This window comes from Petromyzon marinus, chromosome 3 (genome assembly GCF_048934315.1).
Source record: "Petromyzon marinus isolate PM22_M1 ecotype Great Lakes invasive population chromosome 3, UKy_Petmar_22M1.pri1.0, whole genome shotgun sequence".
In the NCBI taxonomy this organism is placed as follows: domain Eukaryota; kingdom Metazoa; phylum Chordata; class Hyperoartia; order Petromyzontiformes; family Petromyzontidae; genus Petromyzon; species Petromyzon marinus.
In genome coordinates, this window is record NC_133669.1 from 20,404,661 (window position 1) to 20,422,375 (window position 17,715).

Consider the following 17,715-nt stretch of genomic DNA (forward strand, 5'->3'; position numbering starts at 1 on the left):
TGGACGTTGAGGACTCGAGTCTCACAGGCAGACGATCACGTGTCGTTGTCCGTCACACGGTTGTTCATCATCATTCATCAGGGCGCCACGTTGGCGAGATGTTAACTGCAGTGCCTGGGAGGTCGTGGGATCGATGCCAACCCAGACACCTGCTAGATATCCGGAGTTTTCGCGTTCTCCCCTTGGGTCGCGTGGATTTTTCTTCGGGTCCTCCGGTTTTCCCACTCCACATTAATGACCAAAACGCGTTTAAGAGCATTCGGCCGTGATAAGTTGCCACACGATGGTAAGCCACTTCGTTGAGCTATCATTTGTGATGGCCAAAACGCTGCTGAAAAAGAGCCAAATGGATCAGTGGGCCTAACCTGTTGAAACAAAAAAAAAAGCTTAAAGTTTCATAGCTCAAAACCAACGCACCTGCGCGTGACAAGAACGCAACAGCGGCGATAACCGCCATTCGCCTCCAGGTGGCGGACGCATCATCACGGTGCTTGTGCCAGGCTAGGTGAACTTTGACAGCAGGCGATGATGCCAGGTCACCCCCCTCCCGCCCACCACGTCCACCCCTCTACGCGTCCCCCACGCCAACGCTTGCCGCCTTTCACCAACAACCTCTGCCGCGCTGACCAAGCTTGGGTGAAGTATGGTCAAAATGTGAACCCCGCGAGACAACGCCCACGGCACCAGAGGCGCCGAGTTCTCGTCCCCTAACAACTGAAGGCAAAATCCCTCCCTCGAACCTGACGACTACGAATCACCGCCGATATGGTTGCAGCGGCCTGCTGATATATTTATTTAATGGCAGTTGTTTTTGTTCGTAATTCGTGAAAACAAACTCATTGTAATTGACAGTCATTCGGTCATCAAGTTAGCAGGCGTCAATTGCGATTATTCGTGGGTTGGATTTTCATTTTTGTTGCACGGCACTTTATTTAACCTCGCGATACCCGCCGCGGTTTCTCGCTCGGACCACGTTTGTACCGTAGGGCCTCGTATACGCTTGTGTGTCGTACATCCAGTCTGCTGTGGCCGTCCAGAATGTCCCTTTCTTTCTCTCATCTCGTCTGATCTTCATGTTTTAAAATGTTGTGTTTCTACTTTTTAAAAAAAGCACACAGTTGCAGAGCACAGGGCCAAAGGGGGCGAATACGTCAAGCAGCCAGCAACAATAGGCGCGGTCAAAGTTTAAAGAGAAAAGCTTTAAACACACGTCTTGATTCGAGCGGCGTTACTGCGAGAGCTTTGGCGAAAAAGAGACCAGGAAGGCAGAGGGGGGGGGAATTCCATAAGAGTGGCGGCAAGTGGTGTGACCTGCAGTGTGGTGAGTGACCGAATGAGTGGCAAGTGTGTGGGTAAATTGGTGGGTGGGTGGTTGAGTGAGGAGTTGAGTGACTGAATGGGTGACAGCGTGTGGGTGAATTGGTGATCGGTTAGGGTGAGTGACTGAGTGGGTGGGGTTGGTAGGTGAGCGAGCGAGCGAGTGATGGAGCGAGCGAGTGAGGAGAGAGTGAGCTGGCGGACCGTTGGGCCCTGAGACAATAGCGGTGGTTGCACACAGTGTGTCAGTGTGACGAAACGGTCCGTGCCTCAACCGTCCGACTAAAGGCTACGCCTCAATGCACGTAGGGACGGGGCGGTGGCTTGGGGGTTGGGCAGGCAAGAACAAGCGAGGCGGCGGCGGCGGCGAAGCAGGCGGCCAATTACGAGATGGGGGGGGGGACGGCGGACGCGCACTCGGCTACATCGTCGCAACGGCCGTCAAGGCGACGCGACGACGGAGACGACGGCGGAGATTAACGAGGTCGCGACCCGCGTGCTCCTGCTCGTCGTTTCCAGCGTTCCGCAGGGCGTCGAGTAAATATTTAGACGCCCCCGCCCCCGCCCCACCCCGACCGCGTCTCTCGCCCGACGGCCCGGTCGGTCGGGCGGGCGGACGGCCATGAAAGGGCCGCGGTGGTTGCACCGTCGCGGACACCGCGCGGCGAGAGGGGCGAGCCGTCCAAAGATGGAGGTGGTTACAAAGGCAAAGGTGCTCCCACCCCACCAACCCGGCCCCCACCTCACCCACCCGGCTCCCACCCCACCCACCCGGCTCCCACCCCACCCACCCGGCCCCCACCCCACCCACCCAGCTCCCACCATCACGTCGCCAACACAGGACGTCCGGGCAAGTGCCGATTGAGGACGAGGTTGGCACGGCACGGTACGACGCACTTTAACCCCAGGCACCGCGCCCCCAACCGCTGCCCACCCCCCCCCCCCACTTGTCGCCCCCAGTGCCGACGTTTTGAACAAACCGCGGCGCCAGGTACTCGTTTAAGGCCGAGTCGACCTAGGGGAGAGTGCGTCATGGGACAGGGTTCAGGCGTCACGTATGCATGTGGAATTCCTTTCGCACCGTACGTAGCCAACCATGCTAATCGGAGGTGCGGGGGGGGGGGAAGAACAACAAACTAAACACAACAAAAGGCAGCTCTGAAAGCAACGAGTTTTTCAATATAGACGATTGAAAGTGCCACGGCCTCGCACGAGGGTTGCTTGCCGCGGCCAGGGACCGATATATTCAGGTCGCTGGGTTTGTTGGGCTGAAAAGTGCGCGCAGAAGCGTGGAGAGCAAGGAAACTGGAGAGAAGGAGAGAGACGGACTGCACGCTTGGAATCACATGGAGAGACGGAAACAGAGAACAACACAAGAGATAGCGACGTTCATATTGGCTCTCGAGAAAAGCGAGTGGGCTTGGGCAAGACGTGTCCACGATGATCATCCGGTGGCCAAAAGTAATTAAATAAACTATTTAAACTACTATTTTTTTTTATTTACCGGGTGAGGCCCACCGAGCTGAATAGCTCTTTTCCAGAAGCGACCTGGCCACAAACGATAGCTCAACAAAATTGGCCCATCATCGTGTTGACATTTATAGCAGCCAAATAAATATGAATGAATGTTGATTCTAAATTTGGAGCGAACAACCGGAGGACCCGGAGAAAAAATCCACACGACCACGGTGAGAGAGACATGCAAACTCCAAATATAAATGGGTCTGGGACTCAAACCCACGACCTCCTGAATACCAGGCGAGGGAATGAACATCTCGCCACCGTGGCGCCCAGCAGTGGCAGCCGAGTAATGGAGACGGGGATGTGCTCGGTGTTATCGTTGAATCGCAAGGATCGCGAGAGGCAGCGGTGGCGGCAACGGCATAGGGAGGGAGGCCTTACATCCAGCGGTGGAAGGACCCTGGCTGACGGACGACGAAAAACGACGACAACCGCGAATAAAAATCGGCGGAAAAGTTCCCACAGAAAATTCCCGCGGTGGAAAACCAAACGCAGCGGGAATCCGATCGCTGCGGCTCCACGCAACAACAAGCAAAAGCAAAAAAAAAAGAATACAGGGCACGAACTCGCGTAACCGGGCCTCCCCGTTAAATGTTTAAAGGACCTGTGGGAGGGGGGGGGTGGGAGAGGATACTGAATTAAAGTAATAAATAAATCGCCGCGAGCTCTCCCCCCCCCCCCCCCCCAACTGCCTGCGCAGTGATCGCCGCTCGACCGCTCTCGCTAAAAAAGGTCGCCTCTGCCAAGTCGCCGCTGTGTTTATTAAATATGGAAAACACGCGTTTCTAAATTTATTTAGAATATTTAGCTGCCAGAAATTTCCACACGATGAGCCCACTCCGTTGAGCTATCGTTTGTGATGACCAGGTCGCTTCTGAAAAAAGAAGGTGATAGCTCCACCGAGTAAGGCAACAAAAATTATTGTTTACCGTAGTTGTATGTTTTTCAGTGATTGTCTTACCTTTCCTATACTTTGCACTGCTATCGTGCCTTTGCATCGTTTGTTGTTGTAATGTTCTGACCCCGTGCCCCTGCTGGACATCTGTGAAAAAGAGCTTTCTGGATCATCAGATTCCTACTCCAGTATAAACAAATATTCTGATTGTAAAAAAAACAAGGGGCCTCAAGCGACAAACCCACGCCTCGCACACGTGCACGGATTACCCAACGCTTCCCCATGCGCCAAGCATCTCCTCCCACTGTCTATACACACGCGTACACAGACAGCACCCTCCCCCCATCTCCTCACTCTCCCAGCCAGCCATTATCTCAACCGCAAACAATAAATTAAATTCACTCAAAATGGGTAAAAGGTGCAGCAGCTCCCTGCAATTGCTTGGCTCACGCCGCCGCCACCACCAGTGAGAGGGCCCTCCGCTGCCGGGGGGGGGGGGGGGGATCCAAGCAGGGTAAGGCCGCACCGTGGAGATTTTTTGGCCTACTCGTCCATGCCGGCCAGACGCCTTGGCGGGGGTGGGGGTGGAGAAGACCCACACTTAATCCACCACACATGGCCTGCCGATCGCAGGTTGACTGCGGTTGCACCCATCTGTCCTACCGAGTGGGCAGGAGGCGGCGGTGTACGTGGCGGGGATTTAAGAGGGAAGCTTTCCCCATCGTTTTGACGGCCGCGCCAAGGCAGGCGGAATCGGAACCGGCTAAGCTTGGTATCGGCAAGTCCGCCGAGCTAACCGATTCACCAAAGATGCCCCTCCCCACCCACCCACCCCCGTGTAGCCGGTAACAACAGATTGTTGGGGGCAAGTGCTGTGAGCGAGCAGCAACCTGCGAAAGGCCGACATCGTGACACACGAGGGGTGTGGGTGGCCAGCGCCACGCCTGGCCACCTTTGTCTCTCCCAGCGGAGATGATGTTCACGCACGGCACCGGGTTCTCAACTGAGGCCGAGTCAACCTAGGGAGAGGGGTTCCAGAACCGATTCAGATAATCGTCACTGGTGTTGGCCGCGAGTGTGGGAATAGAGACTCGGGATGCCAGGTTCGTAGCGCAGCGCGCGAAACGCTGCAACCCACACTCCCCCAAATACCACCACCCACATACCACCAAGAATGAAAGAAGCTTACTTGTTTCTTAGCTTCCCGTATCCGCACAACACTCTGTGCTTCCTCCGTTTATAGCCACTGCTCACAGCGCAGGCCTCAATGCCGCTGCTAGCTTGAAAGATAGCACGGTTCAAATGGGGATGATTTGTAGGTTATGCTGTGTTTTTATTCAAACTGTAAACTACCATTTTATTTTACTAGACAAGGCCCACTGAGATATATATTTATTTTTCAGACGCGACCTGGCCACAGATAATCAATAAAATGGCTGATCGTGTGGAAATTTATTGCAGCAGACAAATACTCTACAATGCATGACGTTGATTCCGAATGTGGAGGGGGGGGAAACCGGAGGACCCGGAGAAAGGCAACGCGATGACGGGGAGAGAGACACGCAAACTCCAAAAAGACAGGAGTCAGAGCCGGGATTTAACCCACGAACTCCAGGCGAGATAGTTAACATCTCAAGTTACTATGACCTCCCCCAACGTCATCACAGCCCCCCCCCCCCACCCACTCGTCTCCCACCACCTCCCAATTCCAATGACAGTCCCACAGAGCAAAAATTGTTCCTGTACGAGCCTTTAAAGTTTATCCTTTTAGCACTGCAGCTCGTAGTCTCCCAACGTTCGGAAATTACCCTATGATCAACGCGACTGTTTTTTTTTTAACAATTGGGCAGAGACCCCAACATAGCCACGTGACAAATTCGCAACCGGTCGTCGGCGTTAGGCCACTTCAATCATCCGGCCAAATTTGTGTTGTCAAACCGCCCACCACCCGAGCACGAGCCAAACAAACTGAAGCGTTTGATTGGCTGTGTAACAACAGCGTCTCACGCGCCGACTGTTACGAACGCCAGTTTTAGAGTTCCTTTAAGAATTGTTAATACTTATTATTTTTATAATATATATATTTATATATGTTTCAGTTCAACGCTCGACTAAATATACGCGTCACGTTTCGCTTGGAGTTTAATTATTTTTACCGGGTGTAATCGTGCACAATAGCCATATCAGACATTAATACATCTAATGGGCATAATCATTGGTTCACCGCAGCTCAAAGATTCAGTCCCTGCTAAGAGTGTGGTGAAGTTAGCAGATGTCCATGTGACGCTCGGCGTTTGAGGGCCTGAAGAGCAGAATCGTTGATTTCTCCGACGAGCCGTTCAGGGACAAAAGAGCAAAGGGAGCCGTGGCAAAAGCATCTTCAGGGAAGTCAGAACAAAAAAAACAAACCTCAGGAAGTCAGACGACCATAAGTTCGCTCGTACTGGAGACCATCTCGAGTACCAACTGCTGACGGTTGGCTGCAAGAATTGTCCTTGAACTAGATGGCGCGCGAGCCAAAAACAATTACAGTTGGCGCGTCGTGTACGTATGTACGTACGTTGAACTTCTTCTTTCGCACCGTACGTAGCCAACCCGTTTCGAATCGGAATTTGTTCGGCTGTGTCGGTTGGTCGATGGTTCGCGACGACAACACGTTTTTGGTCGGGGATCGTTGACGTGGGCCAAGCCCAAAAAATAATAAACCATCACGGATCGTGATACTGTGTTATGGACGGAAAGCGTTCAAAATGGACGCGCGTCCGATGAGCGAGCGAGCGATGGTGGGCAGCTACCCGTGTCCGCTCTCGTGGGGGAAATTCCACATTCACGTGACATGCCCGTGGATGGCCCAGAAGGACGCAAACGTCAACGTCCACAAAGCAGGTCTGGTTTTATCCGACGCTGGCTGGAGGAGCGATGGACCGGGTTGACCCCCCGCCGAGATATTTTTACTGTCGCGATCTTCCCTTTTTAGGCAACCGGTCGCATTCGAATATTGGCAGCCACTAGGCGAGGGGCCTTCGTTTAGCAGGGAACGGGCAAAATGGCTGTTGCGTATATAAACACTTACATATAGTTTTAATCTTTCATTTATCGACTGTGCCAAAAGCCCTGTTGAATCTCATGCCTCATTTTCTGGAGGGTCCTTAATTTGCAGGTGTGGCCTAAACCCCAGGATAAGTATATTATTTTTAAAAGTGTCGATAAATAGGCATTCCCAGAGAGAAATAACACAAAAGACAAAGATATGCCGTATAGTCTTAACAGATTGTTGGGGCAAGTGCTGTTTACGAGCACCTTTGAAGGCCGACACAGCACACGGGGGGGGGGGGGGGGGGGGGGGGTGGGCCACCACGACGCCCGGACGCCTTTTTCTCCCTCGTGGTGACATTTACACACCACACCAGGAATTCAATTGAGGCTAGGTCGACCTAGGGGAGGCCCAGGAATCGGTTCAGACAACTGTCACTGGTGTTGGCCGTGAGCGGGAATCGAAGTCGGGTAGCCGGGTTCGGAGCGCAGCGCTCCAACCGCTACACCACCGCTACCACTCCTCAACTCACACAACTGACAGCAACATACTTGCTACACTAACCCCAACAGTCACCACCTCCTGTGTGCACACACACAGCACACACACAACGCAATCCACAAGCCCAGCAGTCGAGACTCCAGCTGCACCACCACAACCACTTTCACTGGCCCAGAATCATCCCACCACCCACCCACCACTTTTAACGACCCGGCCAAAAACACCACCACAATTTTAATCACCCCAGCATTACCACAACCTACTGCTTCAACCACCACTTTAACCACCACCCAATACTTTAACCACCGGGGCATAATGACCACCATCTATAATTTAACCACCCCAGTGTCACCACCACTTCAACCGCCCCAGCAGGATTCTTATGCGGCAAAGGAGGAGGGAATTCTTGGCACGCAAAGTAACCCGGCAGGGCCTCTGGCTCCGCGCATACCGATGCCGGGCTGCGGTTTGGCACGGGCTGAAAAACCAAGACCACGCATGTCGGCGAGACGGGCTTGAGGTAGCGCCGAACATCGGCGCGTGCGCGGCAAGCGGGTGAAAGGGAAAAAAGAAAAAAACCCCAAACTCAACGTCGCCATAAAAGCCGGGCACAATCGCCGTCAGTTCGCGAGCGAATAACCGCGAAGCTGAGCAACAGATGCTCCCATTGTAGTCGCCGGGCGTGCACTTATCGGTCATTCGAACACGGCACAGCCGCCCCCCGCGCCACCTCCCCCCACAGGCGCCACGGATGTGGGCTGGCCTTCATCCAGCAGCGGATTGACAATGGGCAACAGGAGCAGCAGCAAATTATTATAAATTTTTTCGCTCAAGAAACGTGCAGCCGAGGTAAGGGAACGCGTCCGAGAGGACATCCACCGGCGCAGACGTAGGGGGCGCCACGGTGGTGAGATGTTAACTCCCTCGCCCGGTACACAAGGGGTCATGGGTTCGATTGTGACCCTGATGCCTACTATATATATTTTGAGTTTGCATGTTTTCAACTTGGTCGCGTGGATTTTTCTCCGAGTCCTCCGGTTTTTCCCTCCATATCTAGAATCATCAAGCATTTACAGTATTTGGCTGCAATACATTTCTACAAGATAAGCCAACTTCGTTCAGCTACCATTTATGATAGCCAGGTCGCTTCTAGAAAAAGAGCTGTACAGCTCAGTGGGCCTTCCCTGGTGAAATAAAAATAGTTTAAGAGTTTCAGTTTTGATGGAATAATTGCGCGCGCGGACTGCCGGATGGATTGTTTCCATCGCATCAGCGGGGATAGTGAGAGGTGGTGGTGGCAGGCTTACGGAGGCCTTCATCCAGCAGTGAATTGACCACGGCTGATGATGACGACGACAGTCAGTCGCAATCGTTACGACGTGCAATGGAAATCATTCACTTGTTTTCACCCTAACCCACCGTTTAGTAATTCAACAATGTGGAATTTCCAACGTCGGCTTCAGGCCAACAGCGATTTCCCGGCGAAACGTCAGACATCGTGCCCCAACGACACGCGGTGCCGCGACCCGAAAACGCAAGGTGGAGAGTAAACACATTTTTCCCCCAAAGTTCACCACGTTGTTAGCTCATACACGACGATAATAAACACCCCTCCATCAATCCACTGCTGCATGAAAGGCCTCTCTCCCCACCCCCCCCAACACCTATCAGTCGCAACAGGTTGCTTGACCGCACTTCACCACGCCGGTCAACCGTGGGTTGGTGAAGACGCCAGTACGGATATCACTCTCCAACTTATCTTGGGGCCACGGGGCGGGAATCGAACTCAGACTGCCGGATTCATGACATGATGCTACGTGCCATCCAACTGCTGGATATGGCAACAAGCACCGTGTTCTCCCGATTATAAGACCCACTTTCCCCCACCCCTCCCCTCCCATCCCCGAATTGAGTAAACAATTTTGTTAATGTGTTTCGTTACCCGAGTAAGGCGCACGCGTGCACGTGCGCGTGCTTCACCAGACACGTACAGCTTCACGTTTTCGGCGTGCGTCTTATTTTCCGGAGCGTCTTATATATCGGGTGAAAGCGATGACATGAATGAGTTTTTTTTTTACCGCGTGACTCACCCACTCACTGCCCCCCCCCCCCCGGGCCCCCCACTTCGCTCACATAAATCACCGCGTCCCGCCGCCCAGCAGCGAATAACATCCTCCCGCTCGTTTACACAAAGAGCAAATTATTTCGAGAAGCTATTATTATTTCAGTAGCTATTTTCCCCCCTTCGTTAATCCGCTTCAAGAAGCTCGCGAAGCTTCGAGCGCGGCTGCCGTGGCCGCGGTGTTCCATTTCTGAAAACGTTTCACATTTCCAACCCCCCCCCAAAAAAAATAATAATCTCGGGGGCGTTTAAAATAAAACAAAATCTACGCCCGAGCTCAAACGACAACCGGGGAGCGATGCGGGGAACGCGCGGTGGCCGTGCCTGCGGTACACGTTGTGTCGTTGTAGCTGTCGCTGTTGTTGTTGTTGTCGTTGTTGTGACTTGAACATCAGGGCTGGGTTTAGAGAGACAATTCCACAACGGCCGCATCGCGGTGTCCTCAATGGGCGCTCCGCTTAACGGCGCTCGCCCTGACGGTCGTCCTCATCATCATCATCATCAGCGCCATCATTAATTATTTATAGCGCACATTTCTGTGCAGCGCATCTAGACATCGCATTAAGGTTAAACGTGGGATCTGGAATGTTTAGCTGTGTTTTTTCCCTGGATTTTTCTGTTCGCACAGTCACACACGGTCACTTTAAGATGTTTTTCTTGTTCGTGTTTTTTTGTTTGTTGCGGTTGCACCCGATTCAAGAGCCGAATGGCTCACAGGGCTATACCAAAATAAATGAAAACTGAAAATTGAATCTGTGTGTGCGTGCCTGCCTGCCTGCGCGTCGTGGTGACGTCACCGCCACTTAGTGGCAAATGTCGGTTGTTGTTGTCGTCTGCGGCAGCGTTCGTTTTTTTTGCACACAACGAGCATTGAGGCAGTGCACGTCTCCCCTTTTACAACCCTGAGCCAGCGGTGGAAATTCCACATTCCAATGACGGGGCGCAGGGAGGGCCGCGCGTTTCTCCATCGGACAGCCACTGCCGTTAACTTCCCCAACTAAAGCGGTACGCATTTTATCGACCCTGGCGGGAAGTTGGGCAGAGTCAACCCCCAAAACCAGCATTTTAACTCATCAACCTGCCACTCGCTCGCCACTCACTCAACCGCTGAGCCACCCAACATTATTATGCACACCGTGCGAAGGAAAACATTTTCGTAATAACCCTTTAACCAGTGGAGTCGCGGAGAGGAAGTACAGGGAGGTACGGCGAGGCAGGAAGAGGAACAGAGAGCCATGGGGATGATGGGGGGGGGGGACAGGGAGCCCACGTGGGGCGGCATGGCATTGGCCCGCAGAGCCACGGCGGACAGGGAGCCTTGAGGAGGCGGCACGGGGAGCGCGGAGGTAGAGACCAGCCTGGGGAGGCATTGGGAGGCACAGAGGGGGTTGGGAGCGGAGAAGGAATGTGGAACGACTACACCGCATGGAGGAGGCTCGGGGAGGCCCTCGCAGCGCGCGGAGAAGAAGGGGAAGAGCGAGCCCGTGGGAGGCACGGGCGGCGTGTGGAGATAAGGGGAGGCACGTGAAGGCCCCGCAGCTGTCACCACGCTGGGGGCACGCGAGCCGGCGCTGGGCTCGCGTCACCGCGATGGACGGCGCCATCCCACCGAGCAGAGCCAAAGACGCGAGCAAGAACCGGGCCCAGCCGGGCCAGAACGGATCTCAACTCGCCCGTCATTCAGAGTGAACCAAACTCGAACCAGTCCCAACCGCACTCGACCACAGCGAACCAGACCAACACCAAATCTCAACTCTCGTGTCATTCGGAGTCAACACACACCAAACCAGACCCGAACTCCACCAAACCAGACCCCAAAACGTAACCAAACCAGACCCCAAACTACACCCAACCAGACCCCAAACCAACCTCACGCACAATTAACCACACCCAACCAGGCCCTCGTGGACTAAGCCCCAAGAAACAAAGACAAACAAACCCAGTGAAAGTAAAAAACCGTGCTCTTTCCACAAAGCGACGACGGCGTTTGAACCGCGCCTAAGTTCACAGCACGGGGCAGAAACAAAGCAGAGGCACCACCTGGGCACCCTGCCTGCACATGCCCCACACACACACACCCTGCGCGTGCCACACACACACATACACCCTGCACGTTCCACACACACACACCCTGCACATGCCCCACACACACACACCCTGCACATGCCACACACACACACACACCCTGCACGTGCCCCCCACACACACACACTGCACGTGCCACACACACCCTGCACGTGCCACACACACACACCCTGCACATGCCCCACACACACACCCTGCACGTGCCACACACACACACACACCCTGCACATGCCCCACACACACACTCTGCACGTGCCCCCCACACACTGCACATGCCCCACACACACACACACACACCCTGCACGTGCCTCACACACACACACACCCTGCACGTACCTCACACACACACACCCTGCACGTGCCACACACACACACACCCTGCACGTGCCACACACACACTCTCACTCACACTGCACGTGCCCCACACACACACCCTGCACGTGCCACACACACACACAACCTGCACATGCCACACACACACCCTGCACAACACACACACACCCTCCACGTGCCACACACACTCACACACCCTGCACGCCCCACACACACATACACCCTGCACATGTCTCACACACACACACACAACCTGACGTTGATTCTAAATGCGGAGAGGGTGAAACACCCGGAGGACCAGGAGAAGAAATCCACACGACCACGGGGACAGAAGCGAGAGACACACACACACACGCAAACTCCAAATATGCAGCAGGCGTCGCGTCAGGCTACAGCGATCGAACCTACGACCTCCTGCATACCGGGCGAGGGAGTCAACATCTCGCCACCATCTTAAGCGTCCGTGCATCACGTGTTGCCCTCACAATGCAGCCCAGGATCGCTGTTCCACATCGCTCCTCTCAACGCTTTACAACTCCGCTTTACCCACAGACGCCCAGCATGGACGAGTCGGACTACAACCACTGCTATACCCAGTGGCGGATTGTCCCTGGAGCAAAAGTAGCTCCATCATGCTTACGGGCTTAATCAATTCCGGCACAGTGATTCTGCACTTGCTCTATTACTATAGTACTATACCGCCTTCGACTTTTACGAACGACTGGAGTGTTTAGTGTCAGCGATTTGTGTCGTATTTATCTGGCTGTATAGCAAATGAAAAAAATCCAATTACTTTACTAGAGACTGTGTGTCTCTGTGTGTAGAGACACAGAGTAGCTCTGTCTCTCTCTGTCTCTCTGTGTGTCTCCGTGTCTCTGTGTGTAGAGACACAGAGTCGCTCTGTCTCTCTCTGTGTGTCTCTATGTGTCTCTGTCTCTCTGTGTCTCTGTGTGTCTCTGTGTAGCTCTATGTCTCTGTGTGTAGAGACACAGAGTCGCTCTGTGTCTCTATGTGTCTCTGTGTCTCCATGTCTGTGTGTAGAGACACAGAGTCGTTCTGTCCCCACCTGTGTCTCTCTCTGTCTCTCTCTGTGTGTCTCCGTGTCTGTGTGTAGAGACACAGGGTCTCTCTGTGTCTCTATGTGTATCCGTGTCTGTGTGTCTCCGTGTCTCTGTGTCTCCGTGTCTATGTGTCTCCGTGTCTGTGTGTAGAGACACAGAGTCGCTCTGTCTCTCTCTGTGTCTCTGTGTGTCTCTATGTGTCTCTGTGTCTCTCTGTGTCTCTATGTCTCCATGTGTCTCCGTGTCTCTGTGTGTAGAGACACAGAGTCGCTCTGTCTCTCTCTGTGTGTCTCTGTGTATCTCCGTGTCTCTGTGTGTAGAGACACGGAGTCGCTCTGTCCCCCACCTGTGTGTCTGTGTGTCTCTGTGTCTGTGTGTCTCTGTGTCTCTGTCTCCATGTGTCTCTGTGTGTAGAGACACGGAGTCGCTCTGTCTCCCGTCTGTGTGTCTCTGTGTCTCTGTCTCCATGTGTCTCTGTGTGTAGAGACACGGAGTCGCTCTGTCTCCCGTCTGTGTGTCTCTGTGTCTCTGTCTCCATGTGTCTCTGTGTGTAGAGACACGGAGTCGCTCTGTCCCCCACCTGTGTGTCTGTGTGTCTCTGTCTCCGTGTCTGTGTGTCTGTGTGTCTCTGTGTCTGTGTGTCTCTGTGTCTCTGTCTCCATGTGTCTCCGTGTCTGTGTGTAGAGACACGGAGTCGCTCTGTCCCCCACCTGTGTGTCTGTGTGTCTCTGTGTCTGTGTGTCTCTGTGTCTCTGTCTCCATGTGTCTCTGTGTGTAGAGACACGGAGTCGCTCTGTCTCCCGTCTGTGTGTCTCTGTGTCTCTGTCTCCATGTGTCTCTGTGTGTAGAGACACGGAGTCGCTCTGTCTCCCACCTGTGTGTCTGTGTGTCTCTGTGTCTGTGTGTATCTGTGTCTCTGTCTCCATGTGTCTCTGTGTGTAGAGACACGGAGTCGCTCTGTCTCCCACCTGTGTGTCTCTGTGTCTGTGTGTCTCTGTCTCCATGTGTCTCCGTGTCTGTGTGTAGAGACACGGAGTCGCTCTGTCCCCCGTCTGTGTGTCTCTGTGTCTCTGTCTCCATGTGTCTCTGTGTGTAGAGACACGGAGTCGCTCTGTCCCCCGTCTGTGTGTCTGTGTGTCTCTGTGTCTGTGTGTCTCTGTGTCTCTGTCTCCATGTGTCTCTGTGTGTAGAGACACGGAGTCGCTCTGTCCCCCACCTCTGTGTCTGTGTGTCTCTGTGTCTGTGTGTCTCTGTGTCTCTGTCTCCATGTGTCTCTGTGTGTAGAGACACGGAGTCGCTCTGTCCCCCGTCTGTGTGTCTGTGTGTCTCTGTCTCCATGTGTCTCCGTGTCTGTGTGTAGAGACACGGAGTCGCTCTGTCCCCCACCTGTGTGTCTGTGTGTCTCTGTGTCTGTGTGTCTCTGTGTCTCCATGTGTCTCCATGTGTCTCCGTGTCTGTATGTAGAGACACGGAGTCGCTCTGTCGCCCACCTGTGCTCCGCTCGGCTCCGCTGCAAAGCTCTGGGCGTGGGGCGATGGGCGCGGCCTCCCACCTCGACGTCACTTCCCGTCTCCGCCAGAAACGCGGTTCGAGCCTTATATGGGCCACGTGCACAGCGGGAGGACCCACTGCCCGAAACGTCGTCTCTTGTCATAACACCGCGTCAACCCGCGTATTGTCGTGCAGGTCAATTGAGTTTTCCGGTCCATACGGCGTACAGCCGTTTCGATACGGGCAAAAATAAGTTTCGTGTGTCTGTGTTTTCTTCCATGTGATGGGACTTTGTAGGGTGAACGTTGAAGATTTATTAAGAGGCACGGGGTGAGCGATAAGGTCTGAATTGGTCTCTAGATTAGGGCATTGATAAGGGGTTGACAGCTATATGTCGTCCACACACAACATATATTTGATGCAGTTTGTGTGTGTGTATATATTCCGATTAAGGACCATGCAGTGTTGTTGACGAAGGTGTTGCGTCTTCCTTTGTTTGGCTAGTTGTGCACCGCAGAATCGCCAGATAATAATGAGTGAGTTCATAGTTTCATAGTTTCATTTATTTGGTGTAGCCCTGTGAGCCATTCGGCTCTTGAATCGGGTGCAACCGCAACAAGCAAAAAAACTAAAACATGAACAAGAAAACATCTTAGTGACTTTGTGTGACTGTGCAAACAGAAAATCCAGGAAAAAAAACATCAAAATATTCCTGAAATAGCAACGTACGCCAACGCTGTGTGCAAAAATCCCAGTGGGATGCAAGTCAAACAACAACAAGAAAACTTTAATTAAGGCCATCAGTCTAACTCCGTACTACAATAAACAAAAACATGGACAAACCAAAAAACTTTTAGAAATCACCAAAATAAAGCCATAAATGCAATGTAACAGTGATCATAGGAACTGTGACCGAATTTTTTACAATAAACTACATAAATAACATGTAACACCAAACCCTAGAGCCACAGCTGGCTGCATGAGTCACTCCACAAACAACAGGAGCATCAGTCGGAGTATCACATTTTTCAATGCACCTTTAAGATCAGTGAGGTGCTAAGGGGCCGTCCATAAATGACGTCACGCGATTTTGGACGATTTTGGACCCCTCCCCTCCCCCCTTGTCACACGGCGTCACAAAAAGTCAGACCCCCCTCAATTATGACGTCACAAAGCTCTGCCGCCCCCCCCACCAAATAAAACATGCTTCAAATCGCTTTAAACTATTGTCATTGCAGTGCGTATTTAATGTGGCGCTGCACTCTGATGTTGTAGGAGAAAACATTTATTAAAAAGTCTATTTAATTAAGTAGAACGTGTTGTCAATATTTATTTAAAGTTGCGCATTTTGATGTGACGTCACATTTCTCACCGCCCCCCCCCCCATCGTCACACATCGTCACAAATGTCTGACCCCCCCCCCCCCCCCGATGCGTGACGTCATTTATGGACGGCCCTTAATACTGCACAGGGGTGGTGTGTGACACACGCACGACCAGAATCCGATGAGCTACAAAGCTCTTCTACACAGATGCGCCATTAGGGGCGGCTCAGAACGTTACCACGACAACAAGAAGCAATACCAAAGGTACCCAAAATCACTTTTAAAATAAATGGACAAACGAAGCTGAACTATTTAATCTCACCAGGTAAAGCCCACTGAGCTTTGAACTTATTTTTCCCGAAGCGACCTGACCACAAATGATTTCTAGCTAAACGAAGTGGCTTATCACGTGGAAATATAAATCAGCAAAATGTGTCAATATTTAGCTCATTTAGATTTCTTATTATTAAAGTGCAATTCGCATGACGCGTGTCACATCGCCTTTGCTCAAAGTCGTCGTGAAGTTGTTGTTACATTTAGAACAGATTTGCTACATTTCACGTTGGTAACAGCACGCATCCCGGCAAATATTTGGCAACATCTACAGACGGCAAACGGGCGCGTTCGCCCCTTGTAAGCAGAGGCTCGCCGTTCGAATCCGGCAAGCCGCACTGGTTAATGATAAGCCACTTTGTTGAGCTGTCGGTTGTGACCAGGTCGCTTCTGAAACACGAGAAGTCAATAGCTCAGTGGGCTTGACCAGGTAAGATACAAACAAAGATTTTAGTTTTATTTGTACTGCCATATATACATTTTTGCAAGTGATTTGATTACCTTTCCTATACTTTGCACTCGTATATTGTGTCTCTGTGTTGTTGTTTGTTGTTGTAACGTTCTGACCCCCTGCCCCCACTGGACATCTGCGAAAAAAAGCGCATTGTAGCTCATCGGATTCCTCTAGAACACGAAAATATTCTGTTGATGCTCAATACTCTGTACTTCGGCTGCATTCATCACAATTTAGCAATGCGGTACCCGCACTGTATTCGAAAGATTTCACCGCAAATTACTGCATCGGCCGCTACTTAGAAACGACTGCAGTCTCTGATAAGAGTGCAGTACCTTCCTCCTGATAACCACGCGCTATAAGAATTAAAGTGGCAAAACTAAACACGTGACGCAGGAGGTCGTGGGTTCGGTCGCAACCCTGACGCCCTGCACATTAAGAATCAACATCACGTGTTCAGAGTATTTGGCTGCTGTAACATTTCCACGTGATAAGCCACATCGTCGAGCTATCGATTTGTGGCCACGTCGCTTCTGAAAAACAGCTACATATCTAAGTGGGCCTTACCTGGTAAGGGGATGTCCATAAATGACGTCACGCACCTGGAGGGGGTTGGGGGGGGGTCAGACATTTGTGACGATGTGTAACGAGTGGGGGGGGGGGGGCGGGGGGGGTTTGAGAAATGTGACGTCACATCAAAATGCGCAGCTTTTAAATAAATATAGACAACACGTTCTACTTAATGAAATAGACTTTTTAATAAATGTTTTCTCCTACAACATCAGAGCGCAGCGCCACATTAAATAAGCAACTACAATGGCAGTAGTTTAAAGCGATTTGAAGCATGTTTTATTTGGGGGGGGGCAGAGCTTTGTGACGTCATATTTGAGGGGGGGGGTCTGACATTTTGTGACGCCGTGTGACGAAGGGGGGGGGGGGTCAAAAATCGTCCTAAATCGCGTGACGTCATTTACGGACGGCCCCAAACGTAAAAAAAATGTGTACAGTTTTAAATAGTACAAGTTGTCATTACCGTGCCGCAACCCTGCGATTATATAAGCATCATCAGCAACAGGCATGATCAATGCACTGCTGGATGGAATGCCTCCACCGCTGGATGAAAAGCAGTCGCCTTGAGAAACAACGCTGAATCCAGCAGTAAATGATTTGCAGTGATGTCATCCCTCCATTCTCCCACGCGGCGCGTGGTGCTCCTGGCACGCGTGCCATTCACTCACTCCTTG

At 52.3% G+C, this 17,715-nt stretch overlaps 1 protein-coding gene across 2 annotated transcripts in view; it reads right to left on the reverse strand.

Annotated features, from left to right (window-relative positions):
• Positions 1-14,460, reverse strand: part of ARHGDIA (Rho GDP dissociation inhibitor alpha) — a 49,680-nt gene extending 35,220 nt beyond the window's left edge. The window contains exon 1 of one of the 2 annotated variants that reach the window (XM_032978559.2): positions 14,360-14,460. Coding sequence is in view for 1 of the 2 variants with exons in the window: in XM_032978526.2 (XP_032834417.1) it covers positions 982-1,015 (34 nt within the window). In the remaining variant the exon portion in view is untranslated. Of the gene's footprint in view, positions 1-981; positions 1,031-14,359 lie in introns of those variants that run through there. The other variant, XM_032978526.2, reaches the window with a different exon arrangement.
• Positions 14,461-17,715: the final 3,255 nt, after the last annotated feature.